Source organism: Lagenorhynchus albirostris, chromosome X (genome assembly GCF_949774975.1).
Source record: "Lagenorhynchus albirostris chromosome X, mLagAlb1.1, whole genome shotgun sequence".
Lineage (NCBI taxonomy): Eukaryota > Metazoa > Chordata > Mammalia > Artiodactyla > Delphinidae > Lagenorhynchus > Lagenorhynchus albirostris.
Window position 1 is genome coordinate 36,909,621 of NC_083116.1, and position 21,344 is coordinate 36,930,964.

General features: G+C 39.5%; 1 protein-coding gene across 2 annotated transcripts; it reads right to left on the bottom strand.

Annotated features, from left to right (window-relative positions):
• Positions 1 to 2,904: 2,904 nt before the first annotated feature.
• On the bottom strand, positions 2,905 to 8,975 carry NXT2 (nuclear transport factor 2 like export factor 2). Of its 2 annotated transcripts, none has more exons than XM_060137213.1 (4): positions 8,830 to 8,975; positions 7,769 to 7,855; positions 6,027 to 6,171; positions 2,905 to 5,126 (listed from the first exon to the last, which is right to left on the bottom strand). In XM_060137213.1, exons 1-4 carry the CDS (start codon positions 8,842 to 8,844, stop codon positions 4,945 to 4,947), a joined length of 429 nt encoding a protein of 142 aa, XP_059993196.1. In that variant the 5' UTR covers positions 8,845 to 8,975; the 3' UTR covers positions 2,905 to 4,944. The 2 variants fall into 2 exon arrangements, with proteins under 2 accessions (XP_059993196.1, XP_059993197.1); XM_060137214.1 differs by lacking the exon at positions 8,830 to 8,975 and adding an exon at positions 8,581 to 8,693.
• Between the last annotated feature and the right edge of the window lie 12,369 nt (positions 8,976 to 21,344).

Here is a 21,344-nt window from a genome sequence, read left to right on the forward strand (position 1 = left end):
TTCAGAATTGACACAAAATGGTGGGGAAAAGAGCAGGCTGGCCACGTCAGGCAGCTCGGGGCTCCAAGGTGGACTGCAGCACCTGCACTTGGTAAATGTTGCAGACTCCTCTTGCTGATATCTTGCCCTTGAGTAAGAGAACTGGAATCAATAATGTTCAGGCCCATTTTTTTTTCCCTTTACAGAAAGACCTCTCAAAAATACATCTGTGAATTGCTATCCTTTTTTTTTTAAATGCCCTGACTCTCCTTTTACAGTTTTTTTTTTTAAAGCCATCTATATGTGTATCGATCTAATCTTAGGCTTTTTGTGGCGCTGGTTAAGTCCTGCAAAGGCAGTGGCAAGATTTAAAATGAGTGTCTGGTTGTGGACAGCAGTCCGGATCAATTGATTTTAACCTAAAAGAAACAGAATTTGGGGAGAGGGAGAAGCCAATAGCCAAGCAAAAAAAAAAAAAGAACCATTGTATTTGTATAGTGCTTAGCACTTTTCAAAATATTCTCCCATTTGTTGTCTTATTTGATCCTCACAACCTCCTGGTGGGCCAGATTGGGCAAATCTCCATTCAACAGCAGAAGACAGAGGCCCAGAGTGCGTGACTCACCTAGGGTCACAAAGCAACATCAGGGACACAACAGCCTTAGAATACAGGTCTCCTTTGGGACCGGGACCAGGATTTACACCTTAGAGCCCACCATAGTTTTTTTTTTTGGCCACGCTGTGCAGCTTGCGGAAGCTTAGTTCCCCGACCAGGGATTGAACCCACGCCCTCGGCAGTGAAAGCTCGGAGTCCTAACCACTGGACCGCCAGGGGATTCCCAACCGGGAGGGTTGAATGCAGATGTCTGGGGTGTCCAAGGAGGGAGGGAAAGAGAAAAAACATATGAAATTCACTTAAAATAGGCTAAAATACAGTGCACGTGGTATGAAACCATGTTCAAAAATGGTTCTGCTGGAATGCCTTCTCAGTTCTCTGCTTCCACATCTGAAACAGGGCAGCCTCCTTCCTGTTTCAACTTCATTGCCACACATCCTATTCCCAGATTCTGCCTAAAGACTAGCCTAAACAGTTGCTTTCTTAGCTTTGAACTTCGGGTACAAGATAAGGAATGGGAGGAAAACAGGGCTGCCCTTCATGGTCCTCCACAAATACAACATACCTGAGAGGAAGTTTTTGATCTTTTCTAAGCCAAGGTGACATCACTGACACGACACTGCTTTTTAGAAGCTGACCCTACCCGCCCCACCCACTAGAAAGTGGTGGTGAAAATATTATGCTTCCTCTATTTTCATGCTTTCCAAACTGCTGGTACAATCTATTAGGAAGTTGTAAAAATCAATTCGGCAGGCTATGAACAGCATTTTTAAAAATTAATAAAATGAAGTAGAAAATGGTAGAAACACATTGCAAGTAGTAAGCATGAGTTTTATATACTGGGTTGTGACATTTTACGCTTCTTACTGTGGGTTAGAGCAAAACTTTGAAAACCACGGATCTAGAGGGTATATATACTTCAACCCCAGATGTAGTCTGTATCCTAAGACTCTCCATCTGACACATTATTCCAACAATATTCTACAGTTCCCTTTTAGTGCTCCTCTAGGAAGCAAGATTGATGTATAGAGGCACTGATAGTCACCGAGCAATTTTCTGTATAGAAAGATGCATTTGACAAAGAAGGGCAAATATTTAATACAGCAGAGTTTGGTAGCAAGTGTTTTTTTTTGTTTTGCTTTGTTTTTGGTAGCAAGTGTTTTGATGAAATATTTTTATTGTAGAGACAACTGTTAAATAAAAAAGCTAAATATGCCCTACCATCTCTCCCTAAATATGTAAGATTATGTTAAAGCACATCCATGCTTATCTTTTCTATCCTATATTAAATCAAATTATAACAAAAATCAGCAAATGAAGTCCCCTGCTAACAAATTTCCTACATTAGTAATTTCGGGCAAGTCAATCCAGCAACGTTCCAGAATAAAAGAACTCAGGGTACCTTCCTGGCTTTATTTGACTTCTTGCTCCTTGACCAAACACTGCATTTACCCTTTAACCTCATTGGGAGTATCTTTTTAGACACACTACACACATTACTAGGAAATTTCCAAAAACTAGGAAAATGCTGATTCCAATTCACCAAAGCACTTACATGCTTAAATAAGGTCTGCAGCTCTTCCAGCCTTATGAGCTAGACATGAAATGCAAATAACTTGGTGACAGAGTTTGTCATGAGTCATTAGCCTCTTAAGCTTAGTCTTTTCCTTCCACTAATGCCTACAAATTTACACGGAAGTAGATTCCTAACCATTTTTATCTAGGCAAAATTCATTACTGTATTTCATCAATCTAAGATGCCATCAATTGTAAGACTCATCAGTATTTTACGAACCACTGAGAAAAGAAAAAAGGCCAATTAAAGTATGCTTTAGCATCAGTTTAAAATACACCAATTTCACGGATATTAAATTGTGAAAAATACGTGCCTCACTGAAGAGATGAAATACAGGAGCTGATTTTAAAGGCTGTTGCCTCTTCTCACTCCTCAAGTGTCTGTTGACATATTTTTAATGTAGAATTAAAGTTAATGGGACCATTTTTTTTTCTGAAAATGAACTTTTGGTTTCACTGCCTTCTGGATATAGTATTTTGGCTAGTTTTTCAAGGTTGAAATTTCCAACATTTTACCAAAACCGTCACTATTACTTCAAACAGGTGATCTCAGGAATGTGAATATTTGGTAGGAAAAGAGGAAGAACGAGGTAGACTAGAGAAAAGACAAAGTCCAAGTTGTCAACCATTGTTTTCAACATTCTAACTTAAAATTTTTTTAAAAACGTTATATTGTAAAAAGGAACAACCAACTGTTCTGGAGCCTTAAAAAATCAAGAGACCTTAAACCAGGCTTGAGAAAACTCTAACAAGGCAAATTTTATTTTTTTCAAGTTATAAAAATATGTCCATGTCAAAAATACAGTCTAGTCCATATAAGAGTAGTTCCAGCCATTTAAAAGTTATACAGAATTTGGAAAAAGCAGTTAATATACAAGTCTTAAAACACTGAGTTCATAAACAGTACACAACCACTCATTTCAGTTATTGCTTGTTATACGCAGCTTTTACTTGAAACTCTTCCTCTTAAGGGAAAGGGCAATATGTGGGCAATCTGATTGTTGCTGCTAAAGCTGTGGTTTTAAAAAGCCAATCCAAAATTAGAGTAAACTTACTTTGAGTAGAATATAATATGTAAAGTTTAGTCAGTACTACAAGAAGGTAGGGAGGTGTGGTCTAAATTGCAGTTCCATCCCCTTCTACTTAATTCTATTTCGCTAATATATCAGAAATGCAATGTGTAGTTTGCGACGAGTAAATGAATCACCAATTTTCAAATTAAATGACAAGAAACATTAACTTTGAGTTGCGATGTAGAAACAAAGTTGGCACACCTAGTGTAAAACCATGAAAACAATAAATTCAAGAATGGAGAAACACTTAAAGCTTAACCAAAAACCAAAGCTAGCTTTCTTTCTCTTTAGATGTTGAGACATAAAATGAATCAACTGGTTCTTTTGAAGTTTATGGGCTTATGAAGATCTGCTGTTCTGTTTTCTCTAAAAAGACAAAGTGTTAGCCACGTAATAGGAACATGTTTTATAACAGCTCTATTTGCTCAATGCCATATGGAAGAACAAATCCTAAGATTAAATAATTTTAACTTTAAGTAGTAAAAAGACCATGCAGTTGACAGTGTAAACACAGAGAACAAATCACTCACTTTGGGGGTGGGTAGTACATAGGAGACTTTTGGCCTGAAGTTCACATGGAAGACTTAGAAGTTAAGGGTCCCAAAGAGGGAGTGATGGCTTTGTTTCCAACTTTCCTGTCAGACCCTGTTGGAGGGTCAGGCTTATTGCTGACATTTTACCCCCATAAGTTCTTGAACAAACTGAGACATATACTAGTGATAAGTGTGAGGTGAACTGGAAAAATCTTTAAAAATAATTCTTAGAACAAAAGTGGCCTTCATGACCATTTGGTTAGGATACTTATTAATGACGTAAATCCTAAAATTAGGCTACATTTTTAGGAGGTAGAAACAAGTACCAAAAGTGTACCACTTGGCCACTCCGCCTTGCTTTTGCCCAACCTCGGATCTCTACACTTCTCACTTCTCATTCTCCCATTAAAGCTCTTAGTACTACTACGATTCACCATCTAAAGTTATAGACCTGGAGCTGCCAAGAAAAAGCTTTCTTAAGAAGTTTTGCTTTTAAGCCACTGAGTGTATCTAACACTCAGGTATCAATCGAGAACATTTTACACCTCTCTAGAAGATTAATTCACTTAAGAAAACATGCCAACATAAAAAAAAAACCTACATTACTTAACATAAAAAGACTACTAAACATCTCTACATGCCATTCTAGTATGTCAGAGTACTTATGTAAACCTAAATTAGTAATGTGTTCATTGAACTGATTTGAAAAAGCCTCATATTTAAACTGCATTACCAGTGTTTACCAAAAATAGGTACATGTTGTACTACAAAATTAGCCTAATAACAAAAAAAAAAACCACTCCACTTCCTCCCAGAGAGTTACATTGTGCTGATATCCCATAGACAGTACTATAAAGGGATTTCATTTTTGCAATACACTGGGCTCACAGTGAGTATATTAGTACAGAGACCATGGGTTTAATGTTACTGTAAGAATGTCATTAGTGAAACATATATAAGGCATGTAGAAAACTAACATTAAAGCTCTTAAGGGCAACGATCTAAACTGGCAGCTGCTAGAAAAGGTGCCGCTAGGAATAAAAAATATTAAAGAAATTTAATTTCAGCACACACTAGTTTTTAATGGTTCCACAATGCAATGAACTACTACTTATAAGTTTCTACTGCTGGAACTAATGGACCAAAAGAGAATGGACTTTTGTCCCCTTTAACTACTTTCCCAATCTTGAAAACGGAAGCAGTCGCTTGCAATCTTCCACACGATATTGTCAGCAGTAGACTGAGCAGTCAGCAGGAAGTTCTGGTTGAAGTAGTGTTGTCTGTTTCCATCAAACTTCACAGTTCCACTGGTCACCACAAGAACTGTAGCCTGGGCCTGAGTAGCTTGCTCTTCACCCACACAAAAAAAGAGAAGAGGTTGGATTCTCTCTCTAAGTAAGCAGATTTTCAGGTTTAAACTACACTGCCTAAAATTTAACACTAAAAAAAGTTTCATAAACTTTCTTTACTTTGCACATTATCTTGAGCATGTGCACCCAAAGCCAGAAAACTCAATAATCATTTCAAAGATATTAACATTATTTTCAGTCCAGAAAGATTTTGGGTGCTCTAAAGTTTAAAAATAAAAAGCTTATATCTAGAATAGGACCATTTGGTTGCTGTATTTATTAATATTTCATTGGGTTTCTAAAAGAGTTTTGTCATATTTTGCTTCTTAAGCTTTCTTTTCAAGAACCATAAAGAAAAAAAAAAAAAAAAACCACACTCAACTACTACTTAAGATGCTTAGGACCCCACCTAGAGGTTAATCTTATAAACTGCATCAATCTACTACCTTGAATCAAATTCTGTCTTGCCAAAAGTCATCCTTTCACATAACAGAGTGAATTTCTGTGAAATTTTAATAGGTTGTAAGATAATAAAACACATTAATCAGAGATAAGGTATAATTTTTCTCTGGAGACATTTCAAGGTACAGAAGGCAACAATTTATTTAGGGAAAATAGTCATTCCTCTCCATTAACAAAAATCATATTAAGGCTCAATTTGTCACATGACTTTTACTAAGCCATAATCACTCAATCCACCAAAACCTACTAGTGGTCCTCTGGAGAGAGATACATCTAAAGGAAGACCAAAAGTTTGATTTGACAGCTAAATTCTTCATATTTAATTTGCTCAAAAAAGTAATTATTTCTACCACTGAAAGTGGCTAGCTGCTTTTGGTGTTAAAGTTCACTGCTCACTAAAGGAAAACAAAGGAAGTATCTTAAAAGACCATGATCTTACCATGAACTGGCTGGCAATCTAGCATATTGACCTGAAACTCACTAGAAGGCAACACGTCAAAAAACTTAGTTAGGGCTTCCAGCCCTGTTACAACATTTCCATTCCATACTAAGGTGGCCTTGTCCAGATACAGCCTGGTTAGTGCCTAAAAAGAAAGAAAAAAGAAAAAAGGGAAAGTTTTTTGTTTCTGGGTATTTTATAGAAATGGATTGAAAGGTTACAGGTAGTATCTAAACATTTTTATTGTTCTTCCTCCATCTCTCCTTCCCTTGCCCCCTCTCATGGGAAGACTGTGTCAACAAGGTATGTGCCTTATAACGGTGGCTTTAAATAGACATTATCCTGCTTTTAGTAAACTAGGCAACTAGCTAAATACTTTTTTTTTCATATTTCACTTTAGCCACACTGAGAAAACTGTGTATCAAACTGGAAGAGTTTTTTTTTTTAAAGTTTTGCTCTCTGTATTAAAATAAATTAAATGATCACAGATTTCAAGCCCATGCAGCCCCGAACCAGTTTTAATCTCCCTCCCTTTTCTAATTCTGTGAATTAACAAACTTGTCAATCAGGCCCTACCTGTACACTTCAATCCTAGTGTTTATATACATGTGAGTTATTTAATGTTTGAACCATTTCATGTTGTATGTGTTAGGAAGCATTCGTTCCTTTCACCACTATGGAAATAGCATATTTAGTTCAAAAGAATCAGGAGTACTTGCTAAAGCAGAGTCTTTGATAAGTCAAGTAAGTTAAAGCTCAAATAAGGCAGAATTCAAGAGTTAACTTTTTAGTCCCAGGAGTCAGTCACAGGAATTTAGTGTGTCACAGGACACATTTGCTTAGCTCTAAAATTTAACTTTGATTAATTTAAAGGGCCAACACATATCTGGACTCTGGAAATGAACTATGTTTCCTTTTTTGGGGGGCTACTTTGTCTTTGAAGGCACCAAGGCACAATAAGCGTCCATTGTTACATCGCTTGCCCCTGTCCCTTGTCATCAAACGTCAGTATCAAGAACTTTTTAATCTTCTGCCTTAACAAAATAGTTTTTAGAGATACTAACTTCTGTACCTACAGCATAGACAAAGTTCTCTAAATCATAGTCCTATTCCGATAAGAGACCTAGGCAAGACTCTCCAGCACATACTAAAATAGTTACTTAGAAGATGTGGCTCAGGGATAAATCACAATGAAAAAAGCTGATGAAGTCAGAACTTGCTCTGCTGAAGACTAAAAGTATCCAAGCCATGCAGATTCTGTTTGTGAGTGCCAGCTACAGCTGTGAGCTTTAATTGAAAATTATCAATTAATATATGAATTTAAAGGGGCAAATCAGGGAACAGTCCCTGTAATGCAGACCCCCTTCACTAGCATGAATACTATTTTAACCATATTGGTTATACAATGGAAGAAAAAAATGTAACATATTTAAGTAAATATACATTGGGTCCCATGATAAGTGCAGTAGTTAAATTAATTCCCATTTACCACCCTAAAAATAAAATGAGGTTAAGAGAGGTTAGGAACTTGCCCAAGGTCACAGAGCTTGGCAAACACAAAGCTGGGGTATGATTCCAGAGTCCACACTTCCATAATGCCATACCAACCCCTCCTTAAGCAATGTGCTTTTAAGGAACACAGCTATCACTTACGCAAGTCAGATGAATGGCTGGATCAGAAAAAAAAAAAGAAGAAAGAAAGAACTGGTATTTAATAAAGAGTAGTAGTCTATAACACTCACCTGTCTTCTCTTGTCCATTGTCTCATAGTAAATATTGACAAATTCCTCAGCAGCTTTGCATGCCTGATCTACATAAATTTTAAAATCCTACAAGAAAAACTTCATTAAAGTGTACTTTACCACCCCTCCAACCCCTCACAAACACAAAATCACCAACAAAAGCTGATGATTTATTTCAATCACTTTGTAGCTCCATACACAGTCCACATTTTTCCACATAAATTTGGACATTTTTAACGTTAGGGCTCAAGTTTCCAATTTTCATTATTTTTAAGAATGTATCTTCAGGAAATATTCATCCTTGATTAGTCAATTTCACTTTTTTTCTTACTTTAAATATAAATTTATAATCTTTGCGTGGCAACTGGTACCTTAGGCTCCCAGTATTTTACAAAACATTTACCTTAATAAAAATTATGCAGTCTGAACCTTAAAAAAAAAGAGAGAGAGACGGGGCGGGCGGGGGGCGGGCGCGGATTGCCATTGAATAAATTAGGAAACAAGCGAGAAGTTATTCAAAAGTAGTTGAGTGGGAAAAAAAATAGAATAAGTTCAATGAACTTGTTTGAAAAGCTAGGTACCTAGGAAACGTCCTCACATTACGTAAAAATTCACCGGCGTTTGTAAAGGATTTTAAAACCGAAGCAAATAAATGCTGTTGCGGTTTTCTCCTTCAGGAAGATTAAGTACTTTCTTCCCCAGCCATTTACCAGCCCAGCCTATTATCTGAATTAAGAACTAGTTTCGTTTCTGTCTCAGGCAACTTAAAGTTATTTAGATCGAGAAAAGATTACAAGCCATAAGCAACAGACCCCAACATTCCGGACTCTCGCTATTTCCCATCTCAGGGTCCTTTCCAGGATCGGAAAAGCGACTGCACGGCCCTGGAGGTGGGCGGTCGGGGGGATAGTGGGGGCTGCAGAGAGCGGGCCCCGCCCCCGGCGCCTGGCGGGCTGGACCCTGATTCGCCGCTTGACCACGTGACAAGCAGCCAGCCCGCCCCAGAACCCCTCCCCTCAGCCGCCCGCGCCCGGGCACCCTGCCGCGGCCGGGGCACTCACCATGGGCCTGGCCATCGGGGTGGTGCCAGCAGCCTCTTCCGCCGGATTCCCTGAGTCCCGTCGTGTCCTGCTCTCTTGCCTGCGGGACGATCAAATACTTAGGAAGACAGAGAAACCCGCCAAACCCACAGAATTCTCTGCCCGCCCATTCTCTCCCGGAAGCAACTCGGTCCGCTGTTAAAAGGACCCCGATGTACCAACCTTAAGTTCAATTCTGTTCAGTTCCGACCATACCCTCCCATTCGCCTTATGTATTCACTCGTTTGATATTTATTAACTTCGTTTGGAAGAAAAAAACACTCTGCTTTTGCAGCTGGACAATTTTAACAAAAGTATCCATTTCTCCAACATGCCCAAGGGCAGCAAAAAAAAAGACCTATTTAAGGCGTCCAATGGGGAGACTCCTTTGCTCCAGGAGGTGGGGCCAGGGCTAGGTGAACGCCAGCGAGGAACGCTAGGAGACCTGCCTGACCTGTAGCTAACCGGAAAAAAGGGTGAAGCTTGGGGAAAAGCGTGCAACCGTACTGCACATGCCTGGTAGACAAACTGCTTAGAGTTCTGGAGCCTTCTGGAAAAATCAATCTTCACCGAATTAAACCCCAGCGTCTCAGTAGTAGTCCTAAAATCATTCACTATTTTGACTTGGCACTATTCTGTGGAAAAGGTTCGTTTAGTTCTATTCTGAAAGGTCTTGCAGACCTCAAATGAAGATTAGTCTCTAGGGCCATTCACCACCTTCCACAACGCACCCTCTAAAAATATTTAAAATGTTACCGAGTGGTGACCGCAAGCAAGGTACTTTTCTAAGCATTTGAACCCCATATTCACTTCTTACAATAACGCTATGAGGTAATCATCTCTGGTATACAATTAAGACACAGAGTGATTAAGTAACCTGCTTAGGGTCACAAACTGACTGGGATTCAAGCTCAAGCAATTTACCACTTCAACCGGACTCGACTCCCCAGTGTCCTTCAAAACCGCTCATCTCAAAGTCCCCAACAAACCCGATATCTCGACAGTCTTACCGCCCATGGCTGGTGTGTGGCTGCTCATAAGCATCACCACTGTCTCCTTGGTGTCTTTCTCTGTCTCCTTGGTGTCTTTCTCTGTCTCCTTGAGACGACGAGCTGCTGCTGGATTTTCTCATACTTGAACCTGAACTTTCCGTGTCGGCCTCTCCTCAGTTTCCTCAGGCTCTAACGGCTGCAACTTCCCAGCATGCCCTGCGCCCTGCTCTGAGCCCCGTTTATGGCGTCACTTCCGGTGGCGACTTCCGCTTGAAACCGCACTCCTCTGAGGTGGTCTCAATCGTTACTTGTTTGCTACTGAGTCTCAATACGTCGCCAGCACCGCCCTCAACCTCCTCTCTGGGCTCCAATTCTAAGTGTTGAATTTCCCTAAGCATGAACACCGGAACGCACTACAGGCTTCTCAAACTCGGGGAGTCCAAAATTTAAACGCATTATTTCCTCTGCACTTCTAATCTTCTGTATTCTTTCAGTCATCTATGCTTGAATTCTTGGAATATTTTTTTGGTGTCTTACCCCGCCATCACCATAATTCTTTCCTTCATTCAACAAATACTTATTGAACGCACACTATGGGTCAGGCATTGTGCAAGGTTCTGGATATACAGTGGTGAGCAAAATAGACATGATCTATACCCTCATGAAGCTCACAGTGTAATTGGGAGTCATAGACAAAAAACAAAACAATGAATTACAGAGGAGTTCCAAGTAACTTGCCCAATTCTGCCCATTCTTTTTTTTTTTTTTTCTGCAGTACGCTGGCCTCTCACCGTTGTGGCCCCTCCCGTTGCAGAGCACAGGCTCCGGACGCGCAGGCTCAGCGGCCATGGCTCACGGGCCCAGCCGCTCCGCGGCACGTGGTATCCTCCGGGACCGGGGCATGAACCCGTGTCCCCTGCATTGGCAGGCGGACTCTCAACCACTGCGTCGCCAGGTAAGCCCTCTGCTCATTCTTCTTTTTTTTTTTTTTTTTTTGCGGTACGCGGGCCTCTCACCGTTGTGGCCCCTCCCGTTGCGGAGCACAGGCTCCGGACGCGCAGGCTCAGCGGCCATGGCTCACGGGCCCAGCCGCTCCGCGGCACATCGGATCCTCCTGGACCGGGGCACAAACTCGTGTCCCCTGCATCGGCAGGCGGACTCTCAACCACTGTGCCACCAGGGAAGCCCTCTGCCCATTCTCTAAAGAAATTCTCTCTCTCTCACTCCCCTCTTTCTCTCTCTCCTCTGTACACAAACTTTGACTTTGATTGCTCTATTCTGATTTTTCCAAAATTCTCCTAATCTTCTGAAGACCTATCTTGGTCTGGTCTGAGTTTACCCTTCCAGACTTCTCTCCCATTATTCACCAACATTGGCAAAGTTAACTGCTGTTAAACTGCTGTTTACCAAAAGTGACTCATGTTTATTGCTTTATAGGTAATTGCCTTTCTTGATTGAGAGCTTAGAATGTGTCTGGATTTATTATGATTTCATTCAATTCTCACAACCCCTGGAGAGGGAAATATTATCTACATTTTTAAGAATTTAAACTGAAGTTCACAGAGGTTAAGTTGGCCAAGGTGACGCAGCTAGTGGAGCTGGGATTTTAACTCACAGCTGTCTGATCCCAGAATCTCTGTTCTTAGACACTTTGCTATTCATGCATTTGCTTATACTATGTTTATTTTGGAATGTTTATTCCTTCCATTTACAACTGCCTTTCAGGGACCAGGGCAGGTACAGCCTCCTCTATGAAGCCTTCCCTCATTTCATGTCCCCAGAACCCCAGAAGATGTGACCTGTCCTTTGGCTATAAGGAGTGGCTGTTGGTGTGGGGCAATAGTGCTGGGGGCTAGAGGAGCATTGGGAACACTGAAAAGCGACAACTGAGCTAGAGGTAAAGAGAAGGCTTAGAGTTTTGCACTGAATGTTTGCACAGAATTTTGTGCACTTTTATTGATGTGCTACAAGGATGGGAGGTTCGGTAAACTGATAACATGAAACCAAGCAGGACCCTGAGGGGCTTTCCTGGGGACAAAACATCCTATGTCTCCTGCCTCTTGTTTGTAGAAAAGCTTTAGCATCCTAGGCCTTCCCTGAGTTATTTTTTTTAAATATTTATTTGGCCACATCGGGTCTTAGTTGCAACACGTGGGCTTCTCTCTAGTTGTGGCATGTGGGTTTTCTCACTCTAGTTGTGGCGTGAGGGCTCCAGGGCATGTGGGCTCTGTAGTTGTGGCACATGGGCTCCAGAGCGCATGGGCTCTGTAGTTTGCGGTAGGCAGGCTCTCTCGCCGAGGTGTGCGAGCTCACTATTTGTAGCGCATGAGCTTAGTTGCCCTGCAGCATGTGGGATCTTCGTTCCCCGACCAGGGATCGAATCTGCGTCCCCTGCATTGGAAGGCGGATTCTTTACCACTGGACCACCGGGAAGTCCCCCTTCCCTGTGTTCTAAAGAACAAATTTAATTAGAGAAATAAAGAAACAAAGGAAAACAGTCAGGTAAGACAAAATAATAAGAATGTAGCCATAAAACAAAGTCAAAGACCTTTAGTTCCTCCTTAGGGGCTATAGATAATATCCTGAGTTGTTTTGCAGATACTAAAACCCCCATCAGGTAGAAGAAGTTAACTGCTGACCACCAACATGTAGACCCCAGACCAGTTGGAACCAGAAGTTTGATGATGTTGGTGTTGACTTCCAAAGTACCACCGAGTTACCTCACCACCAACCAATCAGAAGAACGTCCATGAGGTGATCAGGCACCCTGAGACCCTCTCCCTTACCTTGCCTTTAAAAACCCTTCCCTGAAAGCTGTCTGGCAGTTTGGGCCTTTTGAGCATGAGCTACCCATTCCTGCTTGACCCTGCAGTAAACACTGTACTTTCCTTCACCACAACCTGGTGTCAGTAGATTGACTTCGCTGTATGTCGGGCAAATGGACCCATGTTTGGTTTGGTAACAAACACAAAACGCGCTGTTGGGCTCCGGTTGGTCAGAGCAATGAATTTAAACCATATGAAAACTATGTTTGGGGGGCAAATGGGAACCAGAATTGGTCTTCACTAAATAACTGCACATGTGCAAAAAGTGGGGCGAGTGATTAGGAAGGGTGTGAAAGGGCTTTTCTTGGAACATAGAATGGCATCTTGGTTAAATAAATTGTTGTTGGCACCAGTTGGGTTTAGATCCTGGCCATGCCACTGAGCAGCTCTGTGACCTTGGCCAAATTACTTAACCTCAGTCTCCCAATCTATAAAATGGAAATAATAATGTTAATACATATTTCATAACATTGTTGTGGGAATTAGATGAGTCAGTGCCTGGTGTACAGTCCCTGCTTGAGGAATATTATTTTCCTACCCATGGCAGAGATTATGCGGCCAGCCCCCTATTTGAGAGTACGAAGTTGGGACAGATTAGATAAATTTTGGTGTGTTGAGAGGCATCAGTACAGTTCAGGAGATGGTTGGGGGGTCTGGAAGAGCAGACTGTAGGAGCAATAAATTGGGTTGATTAGGATTGCTGTGGCTATTCTGTGCAGCCATTTCTCCTGGTCAAGTGTAGACCTAATGGAAATAAACCTCTTTGGAGTTACCAATATCCCTATCTCAACCTTCGCCTTGCTCTTGACTTGAGAAGGACTAGTCTAGACCAATCAGGGAAGTGATGTGAGCAGTCAGTCTCTTCTTCTCAGGTCTCTAACTGGCAACCAGACTGTTCACATTAAGTCTCCTGCTCTACAGGCTAAGTTAGCCAGGTACCTTTGGCCTGTTCACATTAAGTAGTGCTTTTAAAAACAACTTTATCGAGATACAATGCATATCGACCATTTAAGGTGTAGAATTTGGTGGTTTTTAGTATATTCACAGAATTGTACAAGCATCGCCACGAAATTTTAGAACATTTTCAATGCCCTGAAAAGAAATCACTTTCCCATTAGCAGTCATTTCCCATTCCTCTTTCACCCTAGCTCCTGGCACCACCAATGTACTTTTTATTTCAATAGATTTGCCTATTCTGGACATTTTGTATAAATGTGGTTCTTTGTGTCTCAGCATAATGTTTTCAAAGTTCATCCATGTTGTAGCATGTATCAGTACTCCATTCCTTTTAATTGCAGAATAATATTCCACTGTTTGGCTATAACATATTTTATTTATTCATTAATCCATTGATGGGCATTTGGGTGGTTTCCATTTTTTGGATATTATGAATAATTCTTCCATAAACATTTTGTGTGGACATGTTTTCAGTTCTCTTGGGTATATACCTAGGAGTGGACTTTCTGGATCATATTGTAATTTATATGTTAGAAAACTAAATTCAACTCAGTAAAATTTTGAAGATCTTGCTGGCTTTATTCAACAATTCATGAATTGTGCAGCATCCAATCTAGCAGATAGAAACAAATTCCGAAGAGCTATATGAAATGTAAGACTTTTATAGTCGGGAGGGAGCAGGAATAAGGAAGTTATACTAGGTAAAAAAACGAGTTGGTTATTGCAAGGTTAGTTTCCTTTAGGGGATGGTTAAGGTCTGTCAGGCAGATTACCTAACTAGTGATGATCAGGTGATTCTTGATTGATTGGTTTAATATTCCATTTTTGGGAGAGCCCAAACTGTAATTAAGTCTTGGTCTGGTGACATGAGGCTTAGCATAAGCAACTCCATTTTGGTCCTGTTGTCTCATTTTTAAACATATGTTTAACGTTTTAAGGAACTGCCAGATTGTTTTCCACAGTGGCTGAATCATTTTATAATCCCGCCAGCAACGCACGAGGGTTCCAATTTCTCCACATCCTCACCAACACTTGTTATTGTCTATCTTTTTAATTATAGACATCCTAGTGAGCTCAAAGCGGTATCTCACTGTGGTTTTGATTTGCATCTCCCTGATGCCTAATGATGCTGAGCATCTTTTCATGAGCTTATTGGTCATTAGTATATCTTCTTTGGAATCTGTACATTCAGATCCTTTGTCTATTTTTAAAATTAGGTTATTTGTCTTTTTATTATTGAGTTTTAAGTATCTTTATATATTCTAGATACAAGTCCCTGATCATATATATGATTTGCAAACATTTGTTCTCATTCTGTGGATTGTCTTTTCACTACTGTGGAGCTGTAGAGAGGGGTATGGGAATAGGTGAGTAGGTCAAGTTATAACACTACAAACCCTGCTGTCTTTATGGATGTTCAGCAGGTTTTCTTGAATAAGTATTCCTCAGATTTTGCAAGTGTTTGCTTAATTTCTAGAGTTCTGAAAAATTAATTTTGACAATTTTTGCTAGTGTTTTTATTGCTTTTATGGAGGGGTGGGTTTACAGAGGTCCTCACACTGGCATTCCAGAAATCCTGCCTAGATAGCCCTTATGCATATCTTTTTGAAGACATTAATAATAAATAATAAATAAATAAATAACAAAAGTCTGCCTTTTATTATTTATATATTTATATTCTTTACAAGGTTTTAAGTTCCTGTGGCTAACCTTATGTGTTTTTCATACATTAAACACTCACTCATACCACAGGTATTGAGTAAAAACCTTACATGGAGTAGGTGGTAAAAAGTGAATGACCAAATGAAATTTCATTCTTTTTTATTATCCCCATTCTGAATCCATTCTGAAGGAAGTGAAGATGTGACCTAATTTCTTATAAAGAGAACTTTTTCTTCCTGTCATGATTGAAGTGAGAGAATAATCCATTTTCACCTCATTACTTTTCAGTTGCCTCCTTTATGGGATATTCACAAGTCTTATCTTCGGGAGAGAACAAGTCTTTCAGCTCTGCTGGAAACTTTTTCTTCAAGTAATTATTTTCAGAAGCAAAACGTACAATAAGGCTTTTGTATTGGTTGAGCTCTCAGGTTTTGGGAAGTCCCACTATCATTCTGGCTCAAACAGTCTGAAAATTTCTTAGAAAAATGTGAATTATCATTGTCAAGACATCATAATGTAAGCTTCAGACAGGGGCATACGTTTAATTAACAAGATGAGAAACTAAGATCTGCAAGTTTTCCTATCTTACTTGGCTCTAGCTGAGAAGTCTCCTTCATACTAAACACCTATGTTTTTTTTCTTATCTTCTCCCTGCCATCTAGTTCCAACCTTTTTTCTGCTCCCATGTATTCAGTAAAAATAAACAAAACAAAAAGTTCTCCCCCTGCCACAGAAAAAAGGAAAGGAAAGAAAATGTTGCTAGGGGCTTAATGCAGTCACTCAACTGTTCTCTATTCTTTTTACCTTTAAGTATATGTTTTCCTGATATCAACATAGATCTACAAAAATTTTTGTTAGTATTTGCTTGACAAAACTTTTCCTCATTATTTTCTTTTTAACCTTTTGAGTCCTTATGTTGAGGTGTGTCTTTTGTAAATTGCACATAGCTGTATTTTTTTTGGCTTGATAATCTGTCTTTTAAAATGATGTATATGTCCATGCCACTCTCTCACTTTGTCACAGCTTACCCTTCCTCCTCCCCATATCCTCAAGTCCACTACCAAACATAAAATAGATAGCTAGTGGGAAGCAGCCGCATAGCACAGGGAGATCAGCTCGGTGGTTTGTGACCACCTAGAGGGGTGGGATAGGGAGGGTGGGAGGGAGGGAGACACAAGAGGGAAGAGATATGGGAACATATGTATATGTATAACTGATTCACTTTGTTATAAAGCAGAAGCTTACACACCATTGTAAAGCAATTATACTCCAGTAAAGATGTTAAAAAAAATCTACAAACAAAAAAAATAAATAAAAATAAAATGATATATAATTTACCTACAGTAATGTTCATAAAGTTTAAGTGTACTGCTTAATGGATTTTACAAAAGTATCCACCCATATAACTAACCACTAGCTACATCAAAACAGAATATTTCCAGTGTCCCAGAAGGCTCCTTTCTGTCCCCTCTCAGTCAATATTCCCCAAAGGTAACCACTGTAATGACTTTTATGATTATAGATCATTTTTTCAGTTATTTAACTTCATATAAATTGATTTATATAGCATGTACTCTTTAACATCTGGCTTCTTTCACTCAACGTTAGTGTGAGAGCATCCAAGTTCTTGCATTTTAGCAGTAGTTCATTCGTTATTTATAAGAGCTTCAAAATGGAAACAACACAAATGTCAGTCAATGGGAGAATGGACAAGTAAACTGATCTAAGGGGAAAAGAGTTCAATATTTCATCATTAAATAATACGCTAGCTTTTAAAAAATGCCCCTGATTTAGAGAAGTCCCTTTCTATTCTTAGTTTGGTGTGTATGTTTTTTTTCTTAAAATAATGATCAGGTGTTGAGTTTTATCAAATACCTGTCCTGCAAATATTGGCAGTTTTCTCCTTTATTCAGCTAATATAATAAATTGCATTGGTTGACTTTCAAATACTTAAGCAAGATTCATTATTGAGATACACCTCACTTAGTCATGATTCATTTCATACATTGCTGGATTCCTTTTGTTAATATTTTATTTAGGATTTTTTCATCTATCTTCATGACAGATATTGGCCTGCATTTTTCCTTTCTTGTTGTGTCCTTGTTAGGTTTTGGTATCAGTGTTCTGCTGGCCTCATTAAATACAACTGCTTTGGCTTTCTCTTTTGGTGTTTGCATTGTATATATTCCCACCCTTTATACTTTTAACTTTTCTGTATCTGTTATTTAATGAGTCTCTTTTAAGCAGCATGTAGTTGCATTTTTTCTATAAAAGAAAAAGCAGTCTGATAATCTTTGTATTTTAATTGAAGTGTTTAGTCTATTTGCATTTAAAGTAATTATTGAAGATAGTTGGGCTTATAGCTACCATCATGCTATTTGTTTTTTATTTGTTCTGTCTATTCTTTATTTAGTTTTTCTTTCTTGCCTTTTTATTATTAAAATATTTTTATTACTCTATTTTATCCTTTATTACTTTTTAGTTGTATATTCTTTTATAATTCCTTTCGTGGTTACCCTGCGGATTATAATATGCATCCTTGACTTATTCCAGTCCATCTTAAATTAGTATTTTTACCATCTGCTGAACACGTAAGAACCATATAACAGTTTCACTCCATTTATTGACCTCTCATCCTTTGTGCCATCTTTGTTATATATTTCATTTCTATGTATGTAAAAACCCTATGTGAGTTAATTTTTACGTTATGTATATTTTATCACAATACAAAACTCCCTACAAGACATTATCATTGTTTTAAACAGTTTGTGCTCTTTGCACCTCCCTGAAGTTTCATGCTTCCATCTGTGATCATTTTCGTTCCACCTGAAGTGTCTCCTTTCATATTTCTTGTAGTGTGCATCTGCTGGCAAAAAATCAACTTTTATTTGAAAATCTCTCTTGTTTATTGAGGTGAAATTCTTTTTTTTTTTTTTTTTTTGCGGTACGCGGGCCTCTCACTGTTGTGGCCTCTCCCGTTGTGGAGCACAGGCTCCGGATGCACAGGCTCAGCGGCCATGGCTCACGGGCCCAGCTGCTCCGCGGCATGTGGGATCTTCCTGGACCGGGGCACGAACCCGTGTCCCCTGCGTCGGCAGGCGGACTCTCAACCACTGCGCCACCAGGGAAGCCCGAGGTGAAATTCTTTTAACACAAAATTAACCATTTAAAAGTGAGCAGTACGGTCACTAGTGTTAACAATACTATATTATATTCTTAAAAGTTGCTATGAGAGGAGAGCTTTAATGTTTTCACCACCAGCACCACCACAACAAAACAGTAATTACATGAAGTAAAGGATGTGTTAGCTAACCTTATTGTGGTAAACATTTCACAATATACACCTGTATCGAGTCATCACATTGTACACCGTAAACTTATGCAATGTAATATGTCAACATATCTCAATAAAGCTGAGGGGAAAAGTGAACAATTCAGTGGCATTTAGTATATACACGATGTTGTGCAACCACCACTTCTATCAGATTTCAAAACATTTTCATCACTCCCAAAAGAAACCTTGTACCCATTAAGTCGTTACTCCTAATTTCCCCCTGTTCCTAGCCCCAGGTAACCACCAATCTGCTTTCTGTCTCTGTGGATTTACCTATTCTGGCTATTTCGTATCAATAAAATCATATAATATTATACAGGACTTTTTGTGCTGACTTCTTTCACTCAGTATAATGTTTTTGAGGTTCATCCACGTTGTAGCTCTGCTTTTGCTGCATCCCATAAGTTTTGGTATGTTTTGTTTCAACCATATATGCATCCCGTATTTAAGGAGTGTAGCATATAAGGTCCTGCTTGTATTGTTTGCTTGTCAACATCTCCAAGCACTTTTAAAAATATGTATTTTGTGTAATTTTTATAATTATTTCCAGTGGGAAAGTTAGTCTGCTAAAAGCTACTCCCTTACTGCTGTAATTGGAAGTCTTTTTTCCCATCCAGCTTTTGACTTCAACTGAAGAGGTTAGTCTATTATGTTATTATGGCTACTGGTATATTTGGATTTAATTATACATTCTAACCTCTCACTTTAATATTTCTCATTGTCCTGCTACTCTTGTTTCTCTTCCGCTACCTTACTTCTTGCTTCCATTTGGATTGATATTTTAAAATGTGTCTGTTTATCTCAACTACTTTTTCTATTTGGAAGTTATATGCTATGTTTTTATTCTTTTAGTGGTTACCTAGAAATGTTAACAAGCATATTTAATAAAGTATAAAGTAGGGCTTCCCTGGTGGCGCAGTGGTTGAAAGTCTGCTTGCTGATGCAGGGGACACGGGTTCGTGCCCCGGTCCGGGAAGATCCCACATGCCGCGGAGCGGCTGGGCCCGTGAGCCATGGCCGCTGAGCCTGCACTTCCGCAGCCTGTGCTCCGCAACGGGAGAGGCCACAACAGTGAGAGGCCCGCGTACAGCAAAAAAAAAAAAAAAAAAAAAAAAGTTTAAAGTGAATCAGTGTATTTGCCATTCTCCCAAACAATGCAAGGACCACAGAACACTTTAACTCAGATTGCCCTGTTCTGACTTATAGGTATTTATTGACCAGAGTTTTTGTTCTGTATTTTGACCCCATAAATTAGACATTGTTTTATGCATTCACTGTTTATTTTGGCTTACTCATATATTTACCACTTTCTAAATTTATTAGATCAAAGGGAAGGAAATGTAAGTTTGGTCAAGGCAAATACATTGACAGAGGTGTACTCTCCCAGGATTCAGGATTGAATGTGATGGGACTCAAGTACTTGAGACTGACACACAATGGGAGAAAGGAGGACTATTTTTGGAACCCAGATGATTCACTGAGTTTTTATTACACTCCTTTGCCCAATTATATTGGACAAATGGAAACTGAAGCAACCCAGTAATATAGATAATACCATAACGAACTCACATCCTATAGACATAAAGAACTTGGTTTTCCCGTGAATTTAAGAACCTGGTCTAGCCTGGATGCTGGCAGAGGGAAAGGGGAATATAGAATGGGTGGTGGAAGAAGGCAGCTTTGATCATTATCTTAAGCAAACTACAAAAACCAGAGATTGCAGCTGCTATGTTTTATGTTATTTTTTTAACCCTATTTTGATCCCCACAACCCTATGTAAAAAGCAGTAGTGGTGACCATTGTTTTAGGTTTCACGTGGAAATTTGACTGGATTCACATCACCCTGTGGTCATACAGTAGCTGGTGGGACTTTGATCCTGTGCTTGTGAAACAAAATCTTCACCTAGATGAAGGATGATGAGTGGATACTGGGGGGCATGAGGAGTGGACTGTGTTGGATAGCTTCCACTTGCTCCTCTGGATGCACTCCTCTACTTTTCTTCACTCTGCTCTAATCCCTGGGAGGCTGACCTTTATGGATTACATCAACAGGATCCCTGTCCTTTAGTTAATTTCTAGTTAGATATGTCCATTGGAAGTCCATGGCAGGATATCCTAAAGAGATGGGGGAGTGAGGTTAGGCTATTTATCACTCCCAGCTCCTTCCTGTAGGATCACCTAGAGCTGGTTCTTTCAGTCTGCCAAAGGTCACAATTCTTTTCAGAGTGGTCCTTCTACATGAATCTTTGTGAGTTCTGGTAATCACTTCCCTCATTCCTTCCAACCTAGGGGTTTTAACAGCTCCAACGTATAATGTTATCCCTTGTGGTTTTGCCACACCCTTGCCTATATCTTTGTAAACAATCCCTTTATTAAACCCTCCTTGAATTTTCCTATTTTGAGTGTGTCATCCATTTCGTATTGGAACCCTAATATGTCCCTTCTCCTTGTTTCCTCCCTCTCTCTGTCTTGTCCTTTTCCTTCTCCAATTCCCTTAATTGTAGGTATTTACTGTAATTTCAGCTATTTCCTGTAAGCAGATGACACCCACATCTATAGCTCAGTGTCATCCAGGCCTCAATCTCAAAGTCATATCTGACTCACAGCTCTGTCCCACTCCTACTTCCACTGCTACCGAATCAGTTGCTGTTACATCTATTTTACTTCTTAAATGTTTCTTCCATCCACTCTCCCCTCTCTAGGCTCCTGGCTATTATAGTGTGCAGC